The 24,074-nt window shown below is 42.5% G+C and overlaps 2 protein-coding genes across 4 annotated transcripts in view; both read right to left on the bottom strand.

The window, feature by feature from the left end:
• Positions 1 to 17,238, bottom strand: part of KAT14 (lysine acetyltransferase 14) — a 45,063-nt gene extending 27,825 nt beyond the window's left edge. For all 3 annotated transcript variants that reach the window (XM_031004969.3, XM_055372918.1, XM_055372919.2), the window contains exons 1-4: positions 16,980 to 17,238; positions 14,545 to 14,663; positions 8,934 to 9,055; positions 593 to 774 (exon numbers count right to left, since the gene is read on the bottom strand). In XM_031004969.3, the coding sequence (XP_030860829.1) occupies positions 593 to 774; positions 8,934 to 9,055; positions 14,545 to 14,663; positions 16,980 to 17,238 (682 nt within the window). The remainder of the gene's footprint in view (positions 1 to 592; positions 775 to 8,933; positions 9,056 to 14,544; positions 14,664 to 16,979) is intronic.
• On the bottom strand, positions 16,730 to 22,035 carry PET117 (PET117 cytochrome c oxidase chaperone). The gene is made up of 2 exons (XM_004061845.3): positions 21,830 to 22,035; positions 16,730 to 17,700 (listed from the first exon to the last, which is right to left on the bottom strand). The coding sequence occupies exons 1-2, from the start codon at positions 21,923 to 21,925 to the stop codon at positions 17,551 to 17,553; spliced, it is 246 nt and encodes an 81-aa protein (XP_004061893.1). The 5' UTR covers positions 21,926 to 22,035; the 3' UTR covers positions 16,730 to 17,550.
• Positions 22,036 to 24,074: the final 2,039 nt, after the last annotated feature.

Raw genomic sequence — 24,074 nt, 5'->3', positions numbered from 1 at the left:
ACCAGATCAATATGTGATAGTAAGAAGTCACTGTTAACATCTTTTTAAATATGAAAATGGCATTATGGTCAGGCTGCAAAAAGGAAAGAATCCTGATCTCTTAGAGATACATACTAAGATATTTAGGAATGAGATGTTGATTCCTGGGATTTGTTTCTAAATAATCCAATTTTATGAATGGGGAAGGTTGGGGAAAAGTACTGAGGATTTAGATAAAATGAGACTGTCAGGAGTTAATGTCAAAGTGAGGTGGAAGGTACATGGGAATTCATCGTGTTATTTATTATGGGAATTTTAAAACATCTCTTCACCTTTGTGAGAAGTTTAAAAACAAAAACTAGATGGAAAACATTGAACCTTTCAGATACCCTGGGAAATTTATAAAACTGATAGCTTGATTAGGAAGTGATAAAATGTTTTTATGTGGCATTTATTTCTAGCACACACACAAGTGTCATCACAGAAGTGTTAAACAGAGTAGCTCCAGAGAGGCCTGCGAGCCATGCCCAGTGGAAGCAGGAGCGTCTCCTGGGCTCACACCTGCTTGGCTCTGGTCTGACTAGCATCTTTTGTACTGTTCTCACAACAGTACCTTTTATTTTCAAAGCAGAGGCAGACAACTTCTCTCCTTCAGGTTTCATCGTTGGGGGCTTGTTATGAACAAGTTTCCACCATCCTGGCTCTCCAAATTCCTGAGCACCTGAACGGAAGTACATGGGACTTCCCACGCTGAGGCAACCTGCCACGGTGCTCCACCAGGTAGACGTCTTTTTCCTAAAGAGTCCAAGAATTTAAAAATGATTGGCACTTCAATTTGCTCATTATATAGAAAAGACAGTCTGTGTATACTGTGACTCCTGGCCTGCAACATGCAATGGCACCTCCAGCTACTGAAGGAGCAGAGCACGAGAGGCAGGAGAGGCTCTGGAGTCCGCCTGCTTCAAACCCTGGCGCTACCAACTTCTAGCAGCCTCGGTTTGTTCATCTGTAAAATCAGGATAATAGAACTTACCTCACAGGGTTGCTGTGAGGATTAAATCCAATAATTCAAACAAAGCACGTGAAATACTTCTCATCACAATCATCACGATTATGGAATTCTACAGGCTAATTTTAATTAAGTTGCTTTGTTATGTGAATTAAGCACAGCTCCCAAGAATAAAGCATACAAAAAGCATAACTCCAAGGCTGGGCATTTTGTGATAGAAGTTAATAACTGGCTCCAGTAAATACCTCATTTTACCCGAGGAGTCGCACACATCTCTCAATCTGATCCTATCTGCCTTGATGCACTAGAGTGGTAACAAAACTATGTGGTATACTCCACAAACACAGAGAGCACCTACTGCACAACAAAATAACAAAACATGCAAAATGTCAACTATCTGGGTTCCCTATTGGAAATTCTTTTAAGGCGACTGTTCTATTTCCACCTTGAAAAGATAAATCAATCCCCGGAAATCCTAAAAGACAGTCTTTCACAAGAAGACCAGTCTAACAGTTGGAAGGTATTGCTGGGAAGGCAAAGGAAAACCACTCTGAGGAACAGAGACATAATATTAATAGAAAACTCAGAAAATAAACAAAACAAATAAGCTAAGCTATAGTAGGCATAAGCACTATCTGAGGCTGGGTGTGGTGGCTCACGCCTGTAATTCCAGCACTTTGGGAGGCCGAGGTGGGTGGATCACCTGAGGTCAGGAGTTCAAGACCAGTTTGGCTGACAGGGTGAAACCCCGTCTCTACTAAAAATACAAAATTAGCTGGGTGTGGTGGCACACGCCTGTAATCCCAGCTACTCAGGAGGGTGAGGCAGGAGAATCTTTGAACCCGAGAGGCGGAGGCTGCAGTGAGCCAAGACTGCACCATTGCACTCCAGCCCAGGCAACAAGAATGAAACTGGGTCTCAAAAAAAGCACTATCTGAGATGGAGAGAATGAAACCTCCCAGCTTTTGGTTCCAAAGTACCTCTCCTACATTCTTATCTTTTTCTAATCTTTCCAAATCCTCTCTAATAAACACAAAATGTAGCATAAACACATACAATAGAATATTATTCAGTCTTAAAAATAAAGGAAATCCTATCATGTACTGCAATGTGGATAACCCTTGAGGACATTATGCTAAGTGAAATAAGCCAGTCCCAAAAAGACAAATACTGTATGGTTCTACATATATGAAGTATTTACAGTAGTCAAATTCATAGACACAGAAAGTAGAATGGTGACTGCCTAGAGCTGTGGGGAGGGGAGAATGGAGAGTTATTTAATAGGGATAGAGTTTCAGATCTGCAAGCTGAGAAGAGTTCTGGCCATCTGTGAATCTATATTCAAATATGTGAACATACTTAACACCACTGAACTGTATACTTGGAACTGGTTAAGATGGTAAATTTTCACTGTTTTTACTGCAATAAACAAACAGAAGTCTGGGCAACATAGTGAGACCTCATTTTTACAAAAAAATAAAAATAAAAAAATTAGCTGGGTGTGATGGCACGTGCCTGTGGTCCCAGCTACTTGGGAGGCTGAGGTGGGAGGATCACTTGTGCCTGGGAGGTAGTGGCTGCAGTGAGCCATTACTGTGCCACTGCACTCCAACCTGGGTGACAGGGTGAAACCCTAACTCAAACAAACAAAAACAATAAAAAAGACTGACAAAGAGTCAAAAGATTTTAAAACCCAATGTGTTATTTAGTGTGTGGAAAACGGGTGCGTACTTGTACATTGACAGTGGGACTATAAATGGGCATATACTTTCTGGAGGTTACTTTCATAATGTACAGCAAAATTGTGTGTATCCTCTGACCTCGCAAATCTACTTCTAATCACAAAAACACAAAGGATATATATATAAGAATATGCCCCACAAGGCTAACTTAAACACAGAAAAACTGGAAATAACATAAATGTTTATAAAATTATCGGCCAGTGTTACAGATTTCATCGTATCCTCCCAAAAGATGTTGGAAGTCCCAGTATTTGTGAATGTGACCTTATGTGCAAACAGTGATCACGAGGTCATTAAGTTGAACACTAATCCAATATGACTGGTGTCCTTACACAAAGGGGAAACTTGGACACAGAGACAGACGTGTAGAGAGGGAAGATGCATGAAGACACAGGGAGAACGTCATCTACAAGCCAAGGAAGGCCTGTGGCTAACAGAAGCTAGGGGAGAGGCATAAAATACTCTCTCCCTCACAGCCTTCAAAAGGAACCAATCCTATCAACACCTGGATTTCAGATTTCCAGCCTCTAGAACTAGAACACATTTCTGTTGTTTAAGCCATCCAGTTTGTGTTACAGCATCATTAGCAAACTAATATAGCCAGCTAAATCACAGCACAACACATAATGAGATATTTGTATGGAATGGAATAAATTTGTTGCCAGGACATATACAAACACAGTATTTATGAATGGCCTCAATAGTTTTCCCCCAAAATTATTATTGTGGTAAAATATACATAACATTTACTATCTGAACAATTTTTAACAGTATAGTTCAGTGGTATTAAGTACATTTATATGGTACAATCACCACCACCATCCACCTTCAGAACACTTTTCACAGGGCAAAACCGAAACTCTATATCCGTTAACTCCCAATTCCACCCTCCCCGCCAAGTGCTGACAACCACCATTCTACGTTCTGTATCTGTGATTTTCACTACCCTAAGTATCTCAGATAAGTGGAATCACACAGTGTTTGTTTTCTTGTGATTGGTTTGTTTCACACAGCATAATGTCCTCAAGGTTCATCTACACTGCAGCATGTGCCAGAATGTCCTTCCTTTTTAAGACTGAATGATATCCACTGTATGTACATGCCACATTTTGCTTATCCATTCATCTACTGATGGACACTTTGGTTGCTTCCACATCTCAGTTATTGTGAATAATACTGCTAAAAACATGGATATACAAGTATCTCTGAGACCCTGCTTTCAGTCCTTTTGAGTATATACCCAGAAGTGAAATTGCCAGATCATATGATCATTATATTTTTAACTATTTGAGGAAACACTACACCATTTTCCAAAATGATTGTACAATTTTACATTCCCACCAACACTGCAAAAGGGTTCCCATTTCTCCATATTCTCGCCCACAGCTGTTGTTTTGTTTCTTTGATAATTGTCATCCTAAGAGGCATGAGGTGGTATCGTGTTATAGATTTGATTTGCATTTCCCTAATGATTAGTGATGTTGAGCATCTTTTGATGTGCTTATTGGCCATTTTAATATCTTTGAAGAAGTGTCTATTAAATTCCTTTACCCATTTTTGCAATGAGGGGAGCTATAACAACAATGGCTGCCATCTCTTTTCACCTCTATGATTAGAAGCAGCAATCAGTGATCAGAGCACAAATACCCAGTATTTGGAAAACAGGCTTATTTTTGCCCACCCTGGATGCTACAAGCTGTGTGTAAGCCACTCCAGGAACACACACACAGCTTTCTTCTTAGTGGCTGGAGAAGGGGGATGGGTAGCACTAAAAAAAAAAAAAAACCACCTTTTTACATTTAAACTTTAATAACATATTAAAGGCATAAAAGAAAAACCTGTAAACATCTCAAAGAAAATTCAGAACTTCATTACACCGTATAGCATTCTCTTAGATCTTGTGACAAATGAGAAATGGTTACAATTTTTAAGAATTTAAAGTATGTCCTCGCCAGGTGCAGTGGTTCACGCCTATAATCTCAGCATTTTGGGAGGCCAGGCGGGTGGATCACCTGAGGTCAGGAGTTCAAGACCAGCCTGACCAATAAGGTTTCACCCTGTCCCTACTAAAAATACAAAAAATTAGTCGTGCATGGTGGGGTGTGCTAACCTAAATAATTTTATGTACCATTGTAGAAACAAGTTAAAAAGTATATGAAAACTTAGTTATTACTGAATAATTGCCTAGTATTTGTTCATTTAATCTGCTTTTACAGTCCTGGCCTTGAATTCTTCCAGAAGGTATAGTTTTGATTAGTGAAGAATAGCTTGAATATTTTCTTCTATTACCATATTTCGCTGATTTTAAGATACGTAATTTTGCAAATTTTGACATCTCTGACAGCTAGATACATCTTATAGTTACTGATACGTCATAATTTAATTGGTAGTTAGCTCTTATTTGTACATAAAATGGTGTATCTTAAAGTTAATGGATCTTAGAATTGATGAAATATGATAGTACACATTCATAGTATCTACACTTCAATCAACTTTACGAGAAGGATTCTGGGAAGGTGGCAGATAGGAAGCATTTGCCTTCCTGCCTGGACAGCAGTTGCACTGGCAGAATCTGACTGATGGAACTATTTTGGAACTCTGGAGTCTAATAAAGGCTTGTGGTTTCCAAGGGAAGGCATAGACAGTAGATTGCGGTTAATACTGGTCAATTTTAGTTCTTAATGCAGTAGCAGCTACTCCGGAGGCTGAGACCGGAGAATTGCTTGAACCTGGGAGGCGGAGGTTGCAGTGAGCCGAGATCACGCCGCTGCACTCCAGCCTGGACGACAGAGCAGGACTCCGTCTCAAAAAAATAAGTAAGCAAGCAAATAAATAAAGTACGTCCTATGGATAGCAGAATGAAAATCTTCAGTAGCTATGAAAAAAGTGTACCTTAAATATAAATGCTCTTTACAGACAGCTTCTCTGGGGTATAGTAATCTTGTTAACATTCATACACAGAAATGTCTGAGCAAGTGGTAACTACCCAGGGGTAGTGGTTTCAGGGGACTTCTCCAATCACTGATATTTCAAGTGGAGTTCCCAAAGTGAAGAGCAGCACTGTAGCATGAAACCAGGTGGCAAGAATCATAAAGTGATTTCTAATTCTCTTTTGCTTCTTCTGGTTAGATCAAAAGAAAGTTTACTGCTTTAAATTCTCATTAACACTTGTAGCAGCCTCCCTTTTTGACTGGAAAGGAAAGCCATGGCTTGCCATTATATGCCATGGGATCCAGCTACAATTTAACAGCATTGTTTTATTTTTATTGTTACATTCTATTTATGACAATTTATATAGGTTTCCCACTTACCATGGTGATGTTAAGTTTCTTTTTAAAATTAATGTATTTTTCAAGTGACTTGATTTAAATAGGAAGATCAAATAAATAATAATTCCGGTGATATACCAATATGGCCAACACACTAAATAAACTACACAGAAACTGGACAGTAATTAATGCCTTTCATTGGCATGTTAAAAAGAAATAAGGCTCAGCTGATTCCTCTCAGAACATGCTCTAGAAATGAACAAATGAAGCATTTAAACAACTTCTGTTAAAATCCAGCAATATTCTTAAAAACAGGCAATCTAAATCTAATTTCTTCCAGGAGATAACCCACTAAATAGAACAGCACTCGAAGATCATGAAAACATTCCAAGATCCAATTTCATCAGTTTTTTCCCTTTCTTATCCCTTATAAATGGGGTACATTAAGGTCCATAAATAGTGCTAAATCATTAAACTAAACAACAGATTTCTTTTCCTTATGAGAAAGAACCAGTTATAGTGTCGATTCTTTTCTTAGCACCAATAAATAGCTCAAGAACTAAAATAACCCCTTTTGCAAAAATGTAGGGAGTCTGTTCCATTTTCTCACAGCAGCCTGCAGGTCACCCTCCTTCTGACTACCCTCCCGCACTCTCAGTAACATGAGCAAAGCTGTGATTCCTCAGCATCTGAAGAAACAGAGGCTGCAGTGAATCCCAAGTGAGGAAATGCATGAACTCCCTGCCCTGACCTGAAGTGATCAAAGACTTTGTCATGTCTAAACTAACCTCATTATGTAAGATTCATGAATCTCACACAGGACTTCAGACAGCAACTAACAATCAGAATCTCAAACAAAAATTCACCAGTGTAGTAGCAAACTCACAAGTACCCAAGAGCAATAAAAGTCTTGATAGATCCACGTGGACGTTTAGTGAAAATATATGGTCGCAAGGTCTGTGCATTGGCATCCCCGAGTCTAATGCACCAAAGCAGCCACTGGGGAGAGCACACAGCAGCAAACTCAAAGCGCAATGATAAACACAGTGACCAATGAACAAGCCATATGCAGATGTGCCCAGACTTTGCTAAGCACTATGAAAAATAGTTAAAAATAAAAAAGAGTGTCTACTTTACAGAGTTAAAAACAAATACTAGTAATACAAAACTCTATTAACTAAGGGCAACCTAAATAGATGCAGTCAGTAACTGCCATTATTTTTCCTGTCTTGTCCTCCTAGAAGGCACTGCTCTGTTTTGGTTCTTTTTTTGGTTGGTTGTTTGTTTGTTTGAGACGGAGTCTCGCTGAGTCACCCAGGCTGGAGTGAAGTGGCACCATCTCAGCTCACTGTAACCTCCGCCTCCCAGGTTCAAGCGATTCTCCTGCTTCAGCCTCCCGAGTAGCTGGGATTACGGACACCCGCCACCAAGCCCAGCTAATTTCTGTATTTTTAGAGATGGGGTTTCACCATGTTGGCCAGGCTGGTCTCGAACTCCAGACCTCAGGTGATCCGCCCGCCTCGGCCTCCCAAAATGCTGGGATTACAGGCCTGAGCTACCGGGCCCAGCCTGGTTGGTGTTTTCTAAGAGATGGGGGTCTCACTATACTGTCCAGGCTGGCTTCAAACTCCTGGGCTCGAGTGATCCTCCAACCTTGGTCTCCTGAGTAGCTGGGACAACAGGCATGCCCCACCACACACAGCTTAAAAGAATATAATAACCCTATCTCCTCAAGTGAAATATTGACTTATCCAACTCTTGAACAGTCTCATGTAATACAACTCTTATTTTTTAACATTCTAAGAATTTCTTCAAAAAACGTCATGTTCAGTTGAAATAAACACCTTTTTTTTTTTTTTTTTGAGATGGAGTCTCACTCTGTTGCCCAGGCTGGAGCGCAATGGCGCAATCTTGGCTCACTGCAACCTCCACCTCCTGGGTTCAAGCAATTCTCCTGCCTCAGCCTCCTCAGTAGCTGGGATTATAGTTGCCTGCCACCACGCCCAGCTAATTTTTGTATTTTAGTAGAGATGGGGTTTCACCATGTTGGCGAGGCTGGTCTTGAACTCCTGACCTCAGGTGATCCACCTGCCTCAGCCTCCCAAAGTGCTGGGATTACAGGCGTGAGCCACTGCGCCCAGCCAAGTTTTTTTTTTTTTTTTTTTTTTAATCTTAAAAAAGTAAAAACATTCTCTGGAATTCAAAAATTTTCGTAATTGCCACAAGTAAACACTCTAAATCTCTAACAAGGTAAGGAACGGTGGCTCACACCCACCATAATCCCAGCACTTTGGAAGGCTGAGGCAGGAGAGCTGTTTGAGCCCAGGAGTTCGAAACCAGCCTGAGACAACACGAGACCCCTGTCTCTACAAAAATATAAGGCCAGGCGCAGTGGCTCACGCCTGTAATCCAAGCACTTTGGGAAGCCGAGGCAGACAGATCACATGTGGTCAGGAGTTCAAGACCAGCCCGGCCAACATGGTGAAACCCCGTCTCTACTAAAAATACAAAAATTAGCTGGGCATAGTGGCAGGTGCCTGTAATCCCAGCTACTCAGGAGGCTAAGGCAGGAGAATCGCTTGAACCCCGGAGGTGGAGGTTGTAGTGTGCCGAGATCACGCCACTGCACTCTAGCCTGGGGGACAGAGCAAGACTCTGCCTCCAAAAAATAAATAAATAAATAAATAAGCCAGGCATGTTGGTGCACACCTGTAATCCCAGCTACTCAGGAGGCTGATGCAGGAGGACTACTTGAGCCCAGGAGGTTGAGGATGCAGTGAGCTATGGTCATGCCACTGCACTCCAGCCTGGGAGACTCTATCTCAAAAAAATTAAAATAAATCTCTAACAAGTCTACATTAGGCTGTCTCAAATCTTGTATACTTCATTCTTTACATATTCCTTGAAGTATAAGATTTTTTAAAAACACATTACCTATTCCCTAGTAAAAAAGTCCAATGTTTCTCAATAAAAGCACAGATATCTTCTTTCCACCTGAAATAACCTTGACGTCCACTTCCTTCCAGAGACAAGTTGTACATTGCCAACATGACGACCTGAAACACAATTGAAACAAGAGGTGGGAGAACAGCACGGTTAGGGATGTTAATCTTGACGGGGGAAAAGCTTCTTCTGTTTTATATTCTGAGTAGGAATGGTGGGGAACAGAGGGAACAAAGGAAGGACGGTATCTTGGAATATTCCCAGGGTAGAATTTACTTCCTTTTTTACTTTCGTCAGATATCACTAATCCACTTATTTATGTGCAGAACTAAGCATCTAATCCTTAGGTGCCACACATGCAGGGCTAATGTGTGGCTGAACTGATGGCTACAACAGAGTTGCCCCTGAATCAGTTGATAAACAGGCATTGTCCCAAGGATCCCGCACCCCACACAGTGTAGTCCTAAATCAAGGGGTACCTTCTGGCCAGCAGGAGGCCTCCAGGTGCCTACTCCAGCCAGCATTTTCTGACCAACGGCACTACCCTTTATCAAATATCTTGAAAATTACCCTTGTATATATTTCTCTAAGCTCTTAGATGGCAAAAACAAGACTCAGAATTTCAGAACTAAAAATAATGCTACATGCCATCTATCTACTCGGTGACTTAGCCATTTTTACCTGTCAAACCCCTCCTTCAAATGAAATCAGCATTAGAGAAGAAACAGGGAACTGAAAGGCCTAGCCACTCAGCCCATTTTCAGAGGGCTCCAAGACAACCCCAGAGCTCAGGATGCAAACTCCTAATCTAATCTACTCTTATTTTACAGATGAGGAATTCATGGCCCCAAATGGGAAGGAAGTAAAAATCACTTGAAATCCACCATCAAGAAATAATCCCATCCTTTCAGACATTTTTCTTTGAATCTATACTCAGATACTCATATAGATTTTTTTTTGTATTTGTTTGTTTGGTTTTTTTGAGACAAGAGTCCCACTGTGATGCCCAAGCTGGAATGTGATGGTGCGATCTCGGCTCACTGCAACCTCTGATTCCTGGGTTCAAGCAATTTTCCTGCCTCAGCCTCCCAAGTAGCTGGGATCTCAGATGCGCACCACCACTCCCGGCTAATTTTTGTATTTTCAGTAGAGACAGGGTTTCAAACTCCTGACCTCAAGTGACCTGCCCGCCTCAGCCTCCAAAAGTGCTGGGATTACAGATGTGAGCCACTGCGCCCAGCCTAATCCTTATTTCTATAAAGAGCATCCTGTAGCTGTAAGGAGTGTAGTAAATTGCAGTTAATGCCCCCAACATCTGTATTCACAGCATTAAATCCCCAGCAGTCTTACGGAAAGAGCAATATCTACACTGCTCAAAGGGGCCCAGTAATTCTGACCCTTCACTAACCAAGTTTCAATTTCCCCCATTCTTAAACTTGCAATACTTGCAGGCAGTCTAAAAACAATTAACCCCATGAACAGATTTTAAAAAATGTCTTCCAGTTATATCTGCATCTGGTCTACATCAGCCAACAAACATCTTTCTTTAAACAATCAATATTCATGGGAAGTTAGTGTTTAATGGGCACGGAGTTTCATTTTGTAAAGATAAAAAAATTCTGGAGGTGGATGGTGGTAGTGATTACACAGCAATGTGAATGTACTTAATTCCACTGCACTGTACACTAAAAAATAGTAAACTATATGTTATGCATATTTCATCATAATTTTAAAAAATAATTATTGCTCAATAAATAATTTAAGAAAATCATAGAACAAGCTTTGCCCACTCAGAAGAGTATCTCAGAAATATGTATTTGATGATAATCTCAGTGATAAAGTATTTCTATGACTTTTTTGTATAATTGAGACATTTTATGACCCTAAAAAGTTAAAGCTTACATATTTACTTGAAAATAACTTTTTCTATTATCACTTAATCTTTACTAGGCAAACTATAAACTAATATATAAAGGACCTGTTTTTCCTTCTCTCCTGGAATTTATGATCTAAAAGAATGAATCCCAGGCCGGGCATGGTGGCTCACACCTGTAATCCCAGCACTTTGGGAGGCTGAGGTGGGTGAATCACCTGAGGTCAGGAGTTCAAGACCAGCCTGGCCAACATGGTGAAACCCCATCTCTACTAAAAATACAAAAATTAGCCAGGCATGGTGGCGCACGCCTGTAGTTCCAGCTACGTGGGACGCTGAAGCAGGAGAATCGTTTGAATGCAGGAGGCAGAGGTTGCAGTGAGCCAAGATCGCGCCATTGCACTCCAGCCTGGGCAACAAGAGTGAAACTCCATCTCAAAAAAAAAAACAAAAACAAAAAAAAATGAACCCCAGTTTAGTTTTCTGCTCTCATGTTACCAGACCAAGCTCATCAGTAATGAGGCTGATCTTGTGGACCAATGTATCCACAGGGCCTAGCTCAGAGCTGGCAGGTACTCAGTATATGCTGAAGAACACTAGAAAAATAACGAGCAAAGATCGATCATAGTATCTTTACTTGTGCCATAAGAATGAGTCTCCAGGAAAAGAATGCAAAAACTTCTCTATCCTTCCCAAATGTTTGATAAAGTTTCTCCTACGTATGGAACTGCTATTCACAGGAGTCACCAAGGAAGAGGAAAGGACACAGAAAGGGAGTGTGGCAAGAAGGGGCTTTTTAATCAGGAGATCAGACCTCTTTACTGTAAGTATTTTATAATACAAACAAAATGCTATTTGTGTTACAAGCATTTCTACATATTTCTTTGGTAAATCTTTCAAAGTTTAAGATTTAAAGACAGAAAACCCACATTTCAATATACTAAGAATGTGGCTACATCAATGGAGTCCATTCAAGACCAACTGATTCTCTTTCAGGTCTTCAGTGAGAGATGGGCTTTTTCAGATGCAACTAGAAATACTGGTCAGTTGTTTGCTAAGAACCAGATATGTGCAACCTAAGTTATCACTTCACCCTACCAGGTTAGTATCCACCATCAATACGTATTTTGGAAGTGAAAAAATAATCTGCAAGTTATGTTAGTCTAATTAAATATGCAAAGTGGCCGGGCACAGTGGCTCACGCCTGTAATCCCAGCACTTTGGGATGCCGAGGTGGGTGGATCACCTGAGGTCAGGAGTTCGAGACCAGCCTGGCCAACATGGCAAAACCCCATCTCTACTAAAAATACAAAAAATTAGCCAGGCATGGTGGCACATGCCTGTAATCCCAGCTACTAGAGGGGCTGAGGCAGGAGGATTGCTTGAACCTGGGAGGCGGAGGTTGCAGTGAGCCGAGATTGTGCCACTGCACTCCAGCCTGAGCAACAGAGTGAGACTGTGCCTCAAAAAGATTTAAAAATTTTTTTAAAAAAAGAATAAATATGCAAAGTGAGCCAATATTACATATTCTGAGCAAAATAAGCAAAAGCCAGCTTTTCTTTTAAAAAGAACCACTACAGAAAACTCACATTTAAAAAAATTTACATATATTTGCTCTTCTTCCATTTTACAGCTTTTATGAGAAACAACTTGCAGGACAAATACAAATCTACCTGTGTGCACATATCACAATAATCTATTAATAAGATCTTGCCTACACACAGTATCCCATGTACACTTGAGAAAAATGTCCCAGTTATAATATTCATAAGGCTCTATCCTCAATACAAACTTCTCTTCATTTTCTACTTACATTTTTTTCAGGCAAGTCAAAGAAAAGGCTTCCTAATTCAACACTGACAGATTTCATCAGCTGTCCTAATAAAGCACTGATAATTAAGATAATAGACGAAGGCTGCTAAGGCAACTACAATTTACAAGGAACACCATAAGTGGCTAAAATGGTGTAATTTAAAATCTTTCTCATTACTCTATTTCCTTCAAAGTAACAAGTGCTGTGGGTAATTATCTTGTTGATCTGTTTATTATCGAAATTAAGTATAGAATGTCAGCTGTCTTGGGGCAGAGGCCTTAGCTGTCTCGTTCACCACAGTAGTCTCAGGCCTAGAACAGCACCTGGTTCATAACAGGTACTCAGTATCTGTTGAATGAATGAATGAACATAAAAACTAAGTAATATATAATTTTTTTTTTTTTTTGAGATGGGGTCTCACTCTGTCACCACCCAGGCTGGAGTACAGTGGCTCGATCACAGCTCATTGCAGCCTCGACCTCCCAGGCTCAAGCAACCCTCCCACATCAGTCTCCTGAGAAGCTGGGACCACAGGAGTGCACCACCACCACACTCAGCTAATTTTTGTATTGTTTCGTTTTTTTGTTTTTTTTTGAGATGGACTTTCACTCTTGTTGCCCAGGCTGTAGTGCAGTGGCGCGATCTCGGCTCACTGCAACCTCCGCCTCCTGGGTTCAAGCAATTCTCCTGCCTCAGCCTCCCAAGTAGCTGGGATTACAGGCATGTGCCACCGCGCCCAGCTAATTTTGTATTTTTAGTAGAGACGGTGTTTCTCCATGTTGGTCAGGCTGGTCTCGAACTCCCAACCTCAGGTGATCTGCCCCACCCCCCCGCCCCCCTCCCAGCCTCCCAAAGTGCTGGGATTACAGGCATGAGCCACCGTGCCTGGCCTGTTTTTTATGGAGTTGGGGTTTCACCACGTTGCCCAAGCTTGTCTCCTGAGCTCAGGCGATCTGGCCGCCTCCGCCTCCCAAAGTGCTGGGATTACAGATGTGAGCCACCATGTCTGGTTTCATCTGGTTTTTGAACTAAGAAGTATACACTGATGCCTTATTATTATTCATATTATACATTAACATATTGATATAGAAACACAACTAAAACAATACAACCTGGAGATCAGCAAAAAGCTATTGTTTAGGATACAGCTGACTTAGATTAGGGTGCTGATATTAGAGACGGTTAAAAATGAACAAGTATTTCAGCAAACAAAAATTCAAACATCTCCGAGTTCAAATGCAGAAAAGCTGTTATGTTGGTTTTTGCAATCAGTCACCTTCCTTCTTCCAAATCTATTTTCAACATAGCCATCTTTCCACTTTAAAAAAATAGTTTTATTGTTCTTAAAATGGCTGCCAGGAAAATGAGAATTTCATTTTCAATTATAATCAGAGCTTGGTATCACATATAAAAGAAATCATGAGATTCTCAAGCCTCTCAAGCCCAATTCACCAAGTCAGCAGTGAATATTTTTCTTTTTTTTTTTTGAAAAGGAGTCACACTTTGTCACCCAAGCTGGAGTACAGTGGCACGGTGTGGGCTCACTGCAGCCTCCGCCTCCCAGGTTCAAGCGATTCTCCTGCCTCAGTCTCCCAGGTAGCTGGGATTACAGGGGCCCACCACCATAGCCAGCTAATTTTTGTATTTTCAATGGAAATGGGGTTTCACCATGTTGGCCAGGCTGGTCTCGAAGTCCTGACCTCAGGTGATCTGCCCACCTTGGCCTCCCAGAGTGCTGGGATTACAGCGAGTATTTTTCACTCCCTTCTCCACATATTCGGTATCTAATTTCATTGCGAAATAAAAAGTGCCCCTCCAAACAACTCAAAAGCTCATCCCTAAGTTTCTAGATATTCGTTCCAACAAACTCCTGGGGGAACCACCCTCATGGACTTGGGGAAGGGCTTTTTACTCACTTGCTGCCATGTCAGCTTCAGCCTTTCATACTGCTCCTTGCCATCTGCTGAGCAATCCGAACAAGTAAACCTAAAAAAATTATCACCCTTAAGGTAACTGAGCTGTTCCCTCAGCTGACCTAGGAGAAAAACAAAAAGTCACATCATGGGTTTATCTAAAGCAGCGGTAACCTAAAGGTTTAATCCGTTTATCACCCAGATTTTCCTTTCCCATGTTGTCTTCTTTTCTTCAGCCAACTCACAATTGCAAAATGGGGAAAAGGAAGGGAATTAGAAAGATTTCTATTCTTCTAACACCAAGTATACGCCCACTAAGATCTGTAGGATCCAGTAACTTTTAGGAGAAAGGTACTGGAAAAGCAGGTATTGTTGCTGGATTTCCCAATTGTCACATTCCTGACTCCCAGAGGCAGGTCTCTTCACACATTCTTTCAAAAAATATGAGCTCCCTCTGCATACCAGGCACTGGGCTAGGAACTGGGAATACAAAGTCCAAGACAGATAATGGTGCCTGATCTCACAGGTTTGCACTTCCCTGAGGGCTGCATAGAAAATAGGTGATCACAACAGCACAGTGGTTCTCCTTGCTCACAGTGCATTGGAATCAGCCAAGTTGTTCTTGGTTTTCTAAATATGCTTGATTCTAGCCCAGATAAAATGCATCAATTTTCTGAAGCAGAGCCCAGGAGTTACATTTCTTAGTCCCTCAGGTGATGCTGATGCTCTGTGACACGTAAGGAATGGAATGTGCTGTGTACCACAGGGCAGTGTGAGGGTAAATAAAAGGGGGGCCCAACCTATATTAGGGGGAGGCTTAGGATTAGAAATTGGCCAGGTGAAAAGGGGTGTCTTTGTGTATAGGGAAAATGGAATCTGTGGAGATGCATATTCCAGAAGAAAAAAACTGTGCAAAGCCCTAAGGATAAGAATTGTTTGTGACGAATAAGTTCACCCTAACTGCAAAGTTGTGTGGGGATCAAAGAAACTACAGTTAGCAGGGTCCTAACCACAAAGGGCAGCTTAAAATTTGTCCTCAACAGGACAAAGGGAAAGCCACTGAGAATTCAGGCAGAACCTGAAATTAATAAGCAGAGACCGCTCAGAAGCAAAAACCAGCTAACTAGTAAATTCTGCATTTCCTGTGAAAAGGTTACTATTAATTTGCTAACAGTGACTAAATTTGAAGTTGAACCCATTTTAAGAAAAACATTTCCACATGCCAGAAAATGACCCTCTTCACAATTATATATGTATTTCTCTGACTTGGTTACAAATTATATTACACAAAGGCATTCCTCAAGTACCTATATCTTTACTAGTCTCTTGCCTAATGGGAAAATCCTGTTTCGGTATAAACCATATGATGGCTGGCAAGCCACGCTCCTCAGGTGCCAGGAAGCTGGCCATTGAAAATCTCAAGATCAGGGCCGAGCACAGTAGCACATGCCTGTAATCCCAGCAGTTTGGGAGGCTGAGGCGGGCGGATCACCTGAGGTCAGGAGTTTGAGACCAGCCTGACCAACATGGAGAAACCTTATCTCTACTAAAAATACAAAATTGGCCAGGCATGGTGGCACATGCCTGTAATCCCAGCTACTCGGGAAGCCGAGGCAGGAGAATCACTTGAACCTGGGAGACGGAGGTTGCAGTGAGCCAAGATCATGCCATTGCACTCCAGCCTGGGCAATAAGAGGAAAACTCCGTCTCAAAAAAAAAAAAAAAAAAAAAAAAAAAAAAAATTAGCCAGGTGTGCTGGCAAACACTATAATCCCAGCTACTTGGGAGGCTGAAGCAGGAGAATCGCTTGAACCCAGGAGCCGAGATCATGCCATTGCACTCTAGCCTGGGCAACAAAAGCAAAACTCCATCTCAGAAAAAAAAAAGAAAGAAAAGAAAATCTCAAGATTGAGGCAATCAGGGAGTGTGTATGAGGTATCTCTTGCCAGCAGAAAAAAAGGAAAATGGAAAAAAAGACTGGTCCTAGAAAAAGGGCAAAAAACACCTTCAATCTGCTAATTCTAACCTCTTTTCAGTATACAATAGCAGGAGTTCTCCACGTAAGTTAAATATTAACAAAGTAATTTTTATAAACTTGAACATGAATTCAACACTGGGACTGGAATTTGGCCCTAAATCTCTGTGACCTTGTTAGAAAAATATGGCTAATTCTTTAAGTAACACAGTATTTCCAATTTTCTCAATTTTATTGAGTTACCACCAAAAGTGTTAATTTCACAATGTGATAGAGGTTGACAGTCCGTTTCATTAGTACAAACATGCCTATGTTTTATATAAATTTATAGCTGATCAACTAGAGAATAAATATAATTATCCTTTTATTTAGGTCTCTTTTACATTCACGTTTCTTTCACAGGTTGGAAAAACAAACCTTCACACAGGAATTGACAAATCAAAGGAATTGAGAAGCTCCTTACTGGCTGGTATCCATTTTTGGCACTTGTCACAGAAGTAGGACAGCTGCTCCTCCATCCAAGACACGTCTCCTTCATCGCTGTTGAGGGAATCCCCACTCTGGTCGTGCGATAAGTCCACTGATGCCTGATCCTCGGATTCGACAATCAGGAGCGTCTCTCCCTCCACTTCACCTTCCTCCAGTCCTTCTGAGGTCGATGTTCTCGTGGCTTCGTCATCATGCCGACTGATCAGACTACTCAGGTGGATGCTACTATCCATCCCTTCCTTCTCTCCCTTCCTTCTCACAAGCTCGGCAGTGCTTCTCAGTAACAACCCTAAGCTCTGGACAGTGACCCTAATGGGGCTTCTACCAGGATCACCCAGACAGACTCTTCCAAAAAGTGTCTGCCCACACTCCTTTATTCAGATATAAGGGACCCTGAAAGCAGTAACTTATATGACCCACTGTCCTTTATTTGATCAAGTTTAAAAGGACAGTGACCAAAAAAATGAAGATACTACTAAGCTACTCTCCATCAACACACACACACAAACTCGTGTTGTCTGTCCAACAGATATTTCACATTCAAGTCATGATTTTTGAGATCCTTTTGCCAATAACATCTTCTCTCTTTCTGCTTCAAGTTGCTCAGTCAAAATAATCTGTTCTCCCAAAAGACGAATGTTTTCTTTTTTCCGAATTTGCCTCTCAATGTCTCTGATAACTCCGTCACGAAGCCTCTAAAAACGTAAGAAACAGATTTCAGTAACATCCCGAACAGGTGGTCCCCATCCTTGTGCCATTCAAATCCAAATAACAGTGTTACCAAAATACACTTAAAACTTTCAGATTCCAAATACCCAGTTACTATTTTAATTTTCTGTACAAATGTAAAATGCAATAAACGATCAAATAAATTTGGTAGTGTGCTAAATGTTATTACTGAAATGATTTCTTATCATATTTTAAGAAATTCCTGAACATTTAGTACAGAAAATTTAATGGGAAATAACAGAAAAAAAAAACTGGCACTATGTTAAATTTTTTTTTATTTATTTTTTGAGACAAGAGTCTCGCTCTGTCGCCCAGGCTGGAGTGCAGTGGTGTGACCTCAGCTGACCGCAACCTCCGCCTCCTGGGTTCAAGTGATTCTCAGGCCTCAGCCTCCCGAGTAGCTGAGACTACAGGCGTGCATCACCATGCCCAGCTAATTTTTGTATTTTTAGTAGAGACGGGGTTTCACCACGTCAGCCAAGCTGGTCTCGAACTCCTGATCTCAAGTAATCCACCTGCCTCAGCCTCCCAAAGTGCTGGATTACAGGCGTGAGCCACTGCACCTGGCCAATGTTAAATTTTTAAAGTTTAATAGATATGTAATGCTTTAAAAACTTGGCGAGTTACTACAGTAACACTCTAAACTACTCTTCTGTTAGCAGTTATCCTAGCTGAACAATAAACACCAAGAGAAAAAATGCAGATTACTAAAATCTGAACTTGGCTTCTAGCATGTAAAGTTAAAAATGTAAAAATCATGCAGAATTATTAATTAATTATATAACAGAGAAAGAAGAATAAGAAGGATGCTACTACCAGCGGAAAAAATAAATGCTCATCAATGGCAGTTACCTTAGTAAGCCCTAAAAAACCACAGCATTTCAGAACGTGGACCTGGCACCCAAGATGAGACTTTTAAAAACATCAGTCATTACTAATAACTAACATTTTATAGTTTATTGCTCACAAAATACTCTAAAGGTTTTAGGCCAGGCGTGGTGGCTCACTCCTGTAATCCCAGCACTCCCGTAATCTTAGGCCAAGGCAAGCAGACTGCTTGAGCTCAGAAGTTCTAGACCAGCCTGGGCAACATGGCAAAATCCCATCTCTAGCAAAAATACCAAAAAAAAAAAAAAAAAAAAAAATTTGCAGGGAGTGGTGGTGTGTGCCTGTGGTCCCAGCTACTCCGGAGGCTGAGGTGATAGGATCACCTCAGCCTGGGAGGCACAGGCTGCAGTGAGCTAAGACTGTGCCACTTCACTCCCACCCAGGTGACAGAACAAGCCCCATCTCAAAATAAATAAATAGGTTGGTTTTTTTGTTTTATTGTTTTTTTTTTTTTTTGAGAAGGAGTCTCGTTCTGTCACCCAGGCTGGAGATCTTGGCTCCATGGCACGATCTTAGCTCAATGCAATCTCCACCTTCTGAGTTCAAGCGATTCTTGTGCCTCAGCCTCCCCAGTAGCTGAGATTACAGGCGTGCGCCACCAGGCCTGGCTAATTTTTTTGTATTTTTAGTAGAGATGGGGTTTCACCACGTTGGCCAGGCTGGTCTCGAACTCCTGACCTCAAATGATCTGCCTGCCTCAGCCTCCCAAAGTGCTGGGATTACAGGCATGAGCTACCGTGCCTGGCCAATAAATGGATTTTAATAGTGGCTATATAGAGTAGAATTAATGGGAGTGGGGCCCAGGGTCTGCGTATGTTTGTGGGGTTTTTTCCAAATTATTTTACCTATTTTTAAAAACTCACCTAATATAACACCTACTTGCTGGACCTCCTCCAGGCCTACAGCTTCATTATGAGGGATTTGAAGGAGTCCTGGGATTGATATAACTCAACTGAAACACAACTGTCTTGAACCATGCACCCTTGGCAAGATCCCCACTGAGACAAAAACGGAGGTGCTTATTCCACTCCCCCAACTGCAGGTCTTCCTGTCCTGTGCTTCTTACACCATGACACACCGATACCCACCCTCCCAAGCCCACACCATTCACCAGAATCATTCCTTCCACACCTGCCTCCCAGATCCTACCCTTCCTTCTCAGAGATGTCATGTGTGCTTATGATCTGGCTCTCCATCCCATCATTTGCTATCTTCCTCTAGGTTTCAAGGTCTATGCTGATTGCCTCACACATCCTTCCTGTGATCCTCACTGAACTACCTTTCTAACCACTTTCCTTACTAACCACTAAAGACCTCTTTATTCTTCCAACCCTAACACCTAGAACTCTGGCTCCTCATGTAGCACTGCTTAATTTTTGCTAGGTTACTGTGAGGATTACAGATGATATAAATAAAGTGCTTAATACACTGCCTGGTATGTGGTAGACGGTCAGGAAACAATATTCATTATTTAATTTCTTGCTTCCTTGAACCTTCCGACACATCCACTGTGCTAATCATTTGTCCTAGTCTTTCCCACTGCTATTAATACAATGTAAGCCCCTAATGAAGAACCGGACATAAAAGGAAAAAAAAGAAACACACACACACACACACACACGTTATTTTGGTCAACCTTTTCTTCATCTCTAACTTCCAAATAACCACTTTTCCACTCTGTAACACAATGGTGCTTAGCCCTGTGTTAAAATTATCTGGGTTACTTTTAAAACATTGCTGAACCACGTCCCCATCCCCAGGAGATTCTGGTTTAAATGGTCTGGGGTGGGGACCAAGCCTTAGTCACACTGTAAAAACTTTCCGGGAACATTTGATGTTCAGTTAGGGTCCAAAGCCAAGCTCTAATCCATCCCTACCCAAACCCTTCAAACATCACTTCACTGACGTCAGAACATCTGTCATACTAAATTTTACTCCATCTCAAGTTTTCCCAGGATCAACATCTTTTACTTTTCCTTCTAAGAGGCGGAAGTCTTCTGCCTCTATTCCAAAAGCCAGCCCCTTAGGAGCACATTTTAATCCCAAATCTCTGATCTCTCCTGTGCCCTTTCATTGTTAAGTCATCTCAACCCCTTGTCAAAATTCTTGTACCATCACATGCTTCCTCTCTTCTAATTTCCACAGTCTGTGAACACCAAGAACAAAGACCTCATCCACTTCATCTCTGTATATCAAGCACACAGCACAGTCCAAAGCTCTGGGTAGGCAAATCAAGAAAAGACTGTTTACTCTTGATTCATCCAGTCCATTATTTTCACCCTTGGTGAACTAGGTTCAACCCCAATCACTGCCAAGTTGTTTTCTGAAAATTCACCAATGACCCTGTTCTCAGCAAGGTCGTGAATCACTGATAGACTCTGGAAGAGTGGAGTTTCCTTATCTTTGTATTCCCAAGGTGCTTAGTGAGGTAGCTTCCACACAGTAATCAGCCATTAAAGGTCTGTCAACTTGAATAAGAAAGAAAATATGAACTGAGAGTACAGAATAGTCACTGCCGATCAGTAGGTCACGGATATTTCCTGAAATAAAAGTACCAAAAAGAAAATCTGGAGACTGTTATCTCTATCGTTCCCAGATTCTAGTCTCCATAGCAAACTGTTCATTTAAACGAGAAGTGCAAATATCTCACCAAATTATCTTGGTCAAAGGCATGGAGAGTGAGTACGGGGAGGGGGGCTCCCTTACCATGGGATAAAATCAATAGCACGTAAAACACATTAGGCTTTAACCCCAACCTTGGGCCAGGAGGGAGGCTGGTAGCTTGCAGAATGCACCCCAAGAAACTCTTTCCCCACCTTCTATTTTCTAGCGGCCCAAGTGAGATGTGGAAAGGTCCGCACCCTGCGGGCCGGCTGTGACTTGAAAACAGAGCCACTGGGCACCCCAAAAGCTTGCGTGCCGTGCCTGTGCGGAGCAAGGCCCCTTCAGCGCGGAGCTCCAAAGGCGCTAAGCCTGGCAGCCGGGTCGTACTGAATCTGCGGGCTGCACACGCCCGCCGGGAGCTGCAGCGCCCGCAGCCCAGCAGGGCGGCCGCCGGCCGCAGCCGCAAACGCGTGGGGTGCAGGGCCGCGCCACCGCGGAGGAAAGACACGAGGAGGAGCTGAGGAACCGAGCGGGCAGAGACCACGAGAGGCCCCAGGTCGCCGCCGCGCGCGGGCCCGGAAGAGACGGTCACGTGACACCGACCTGCTGGTCCCACTGCTGCTTCACATGTACGCCGGCCACTGTGGCCGCCGTCAGCAGCACCGAGAGGCCCAGCACCACCTTCGAGCTCCTCGACATCCCCACGCTGGCGGCCGCGGCCTCTCTCTCCCGCCCGCCCGAGGCGCAGAGGCCGCCGCAGAGTGCGCACCGCCGCCTGTACGGCCCAGGCTCGACCCCTCGAGCGCAGAGCCCCAGCCGTCGCGCGCGCTGCCCGCCGCTGCCAGGCGCGAGCAATCGAGAGCCGAGCATAGAGCGGCGCCCAGGCTCTAAGAACTCTTGGCTTCACTAGGGGCCTCCTGCACACCCCGCAGGCGACAGCGTTAGACCACCCCCGATTCAAATTCTAGGAGTCCCGGCCCAAACTGGCCCCGGCACCTTACCAGGGTGGAGGGTGGGGGTTCCATGCCCCTCAGTCAGTTCAGTACCAACCTCACCCCGGGCGGGGTCTGGATACCGTGCTGACCCCTTTCCCACAGACGTCCCTTCTGAGCCCCTGACTGATCCAGAAGCGTTGCCCAATACCGGCTTCGCCTAAACGCAGCCCCTCATTGCTCCTTTGGCGGGGCAGGCGCCACCAGGAGACCGCCTCGTTGGGCAGCTTCAGAGGCGCGGGGTTCCCATCCGTGGAGTTTTTGCCTGAGGACCCATTATTAAACGCTGTAGTAGCGGTCACCTGGTTTCACCTTGACGCTGTGGGGCGACTGGTCAGGCTCGGATTATTATTATTATTATTATTATTATTATTATTATTATTATTTTGATACAGAGTCTCTGTCTATCGCCCAGGCTGGAGTGCAGTGGCGCGATCTCGGCTCACTGCAACCTTACCGGATTCAAGCGATTCTCCTGCCTCAGCCTCCCGAGAGGATTACAGGCGTGAGCCACCGCGCCTGGCCCCATGTAATCTTTGTGATCACTTTTACACCCAAGTTTCCGCGCCAGTAATACAAATTCCTTATGCCCACATTACTAGGGAAATAAATGATAGAAAGAAGTCTTGCGTTGGGAATAGTTAAGCAATTGTGCAAGACGCATTTTCACTTCTTCCTCGGGTAAAAAAGGCAAGGCCTCCCAGAAACTTTTAAGTATCTGATAGAGCAGCCAGTGAAAACGTGTTCATCATTCTATCATTCTTTCCCACTAGAATTCACAGAGAACGAGCTTCTTCCGGTGGACACGGCTATAGGCAGTATTGATTAGGCCTCACCAGGGAGTTTTACAACATTCATCACTGTTCATAGTGCTTTGCTATTCCAGTCTCTTATGTGAGCGTAGATGGCATAAGGGGACTATTGCTCTTAAAGGTATCTTTAAAGAGACCTTTTTCAAATGTCATTTTGTCCACTGCATTTTTTGCAGCCTAGAGAGAATGTACCACTGAATTGGAAAATGGAGTTCTTGCTGTAATGAACTTTGAGAAGAAATTCAGTTCAGGGTGTATTTGCATATTTCTCTTTAAAAATTATATTAGACTTCTTTTTATTCATGGTATATCCTAGATATTTTCCCCTGTAAATCAGTGAGCCTTCAACAGAGCTGTATGTCCTTAGAGTGTACATCAGGGAATTAGATCAATCGCCTTTCATTTTATTGTGACTAATTTTTCAACTTGTTTTCTTGAAATGTACTCTTTTCTTTATTTTCAGGATACCAGAAGCAAAAAAAAAGTATTCTACTTTTAAGAAATCATTTATTATTAACTGTGTCAAATAAAAAAGTGGGTTGGGGGACTGAGGGAGGTCTTGCCAAAAAAAAAAAAGTATGTTTATCTGTTTAAATATTTATAAGCCTAAGCAGTATATTTTCCGTGATTATTGTCGCATAAATTACTGATTTGTGAGAGTGACTGCATATCATCAAACTGAGAAGCAACTATTTTTTTCTTTTTCTTTTCTTTTCTTTTTTTCTTTTTAATTGAGACAGGGTCTCACTCTGTCGCCCAGGCTGGAGTGCTGTGGCGTGATCTCACTGCAACCTTTGCCTCCCAGGTTCAAGCGATTCTTGTATCTCAGCCTCTGGAGTAGTTGGGGTTACAGGCCTGAGCCACCAGGCTGCGCTAATTTTTGTATTTTTAGTAGAGATGGGGTTTCACCATGTTGGCTAGGCTGATCTAGAACTCCTGGCCTCAAGTGATCCACCTGCCTCAGCCTCCCAAAGAGCTGACATTACAGGTGTGAGCCACCTTGCCGGCCATGAATACATTTTGAAAAAGAAAAGTTCAGATTTG

Source organism: Gorilla gorilla, chromosome 21 (genome assembly GCF_029281585.2).
Source record: "Gorilla gorilla gorilla isolate KB3781 chromosome 21, NHGRI_mGorGor1-v2.1_pri, whole genome shotgun sequence".
In the NCBI taxonomy this organism is placed as follows: domain Eukaryota; kingdom Metazoa; phylum Chordata; class Mammalia; order Primates; family Hominidae; genus Gorilla; species Gorilla gorilla.
This window is presented reverse-complemented; position numbering and strand designations above follow the sequence as displayed.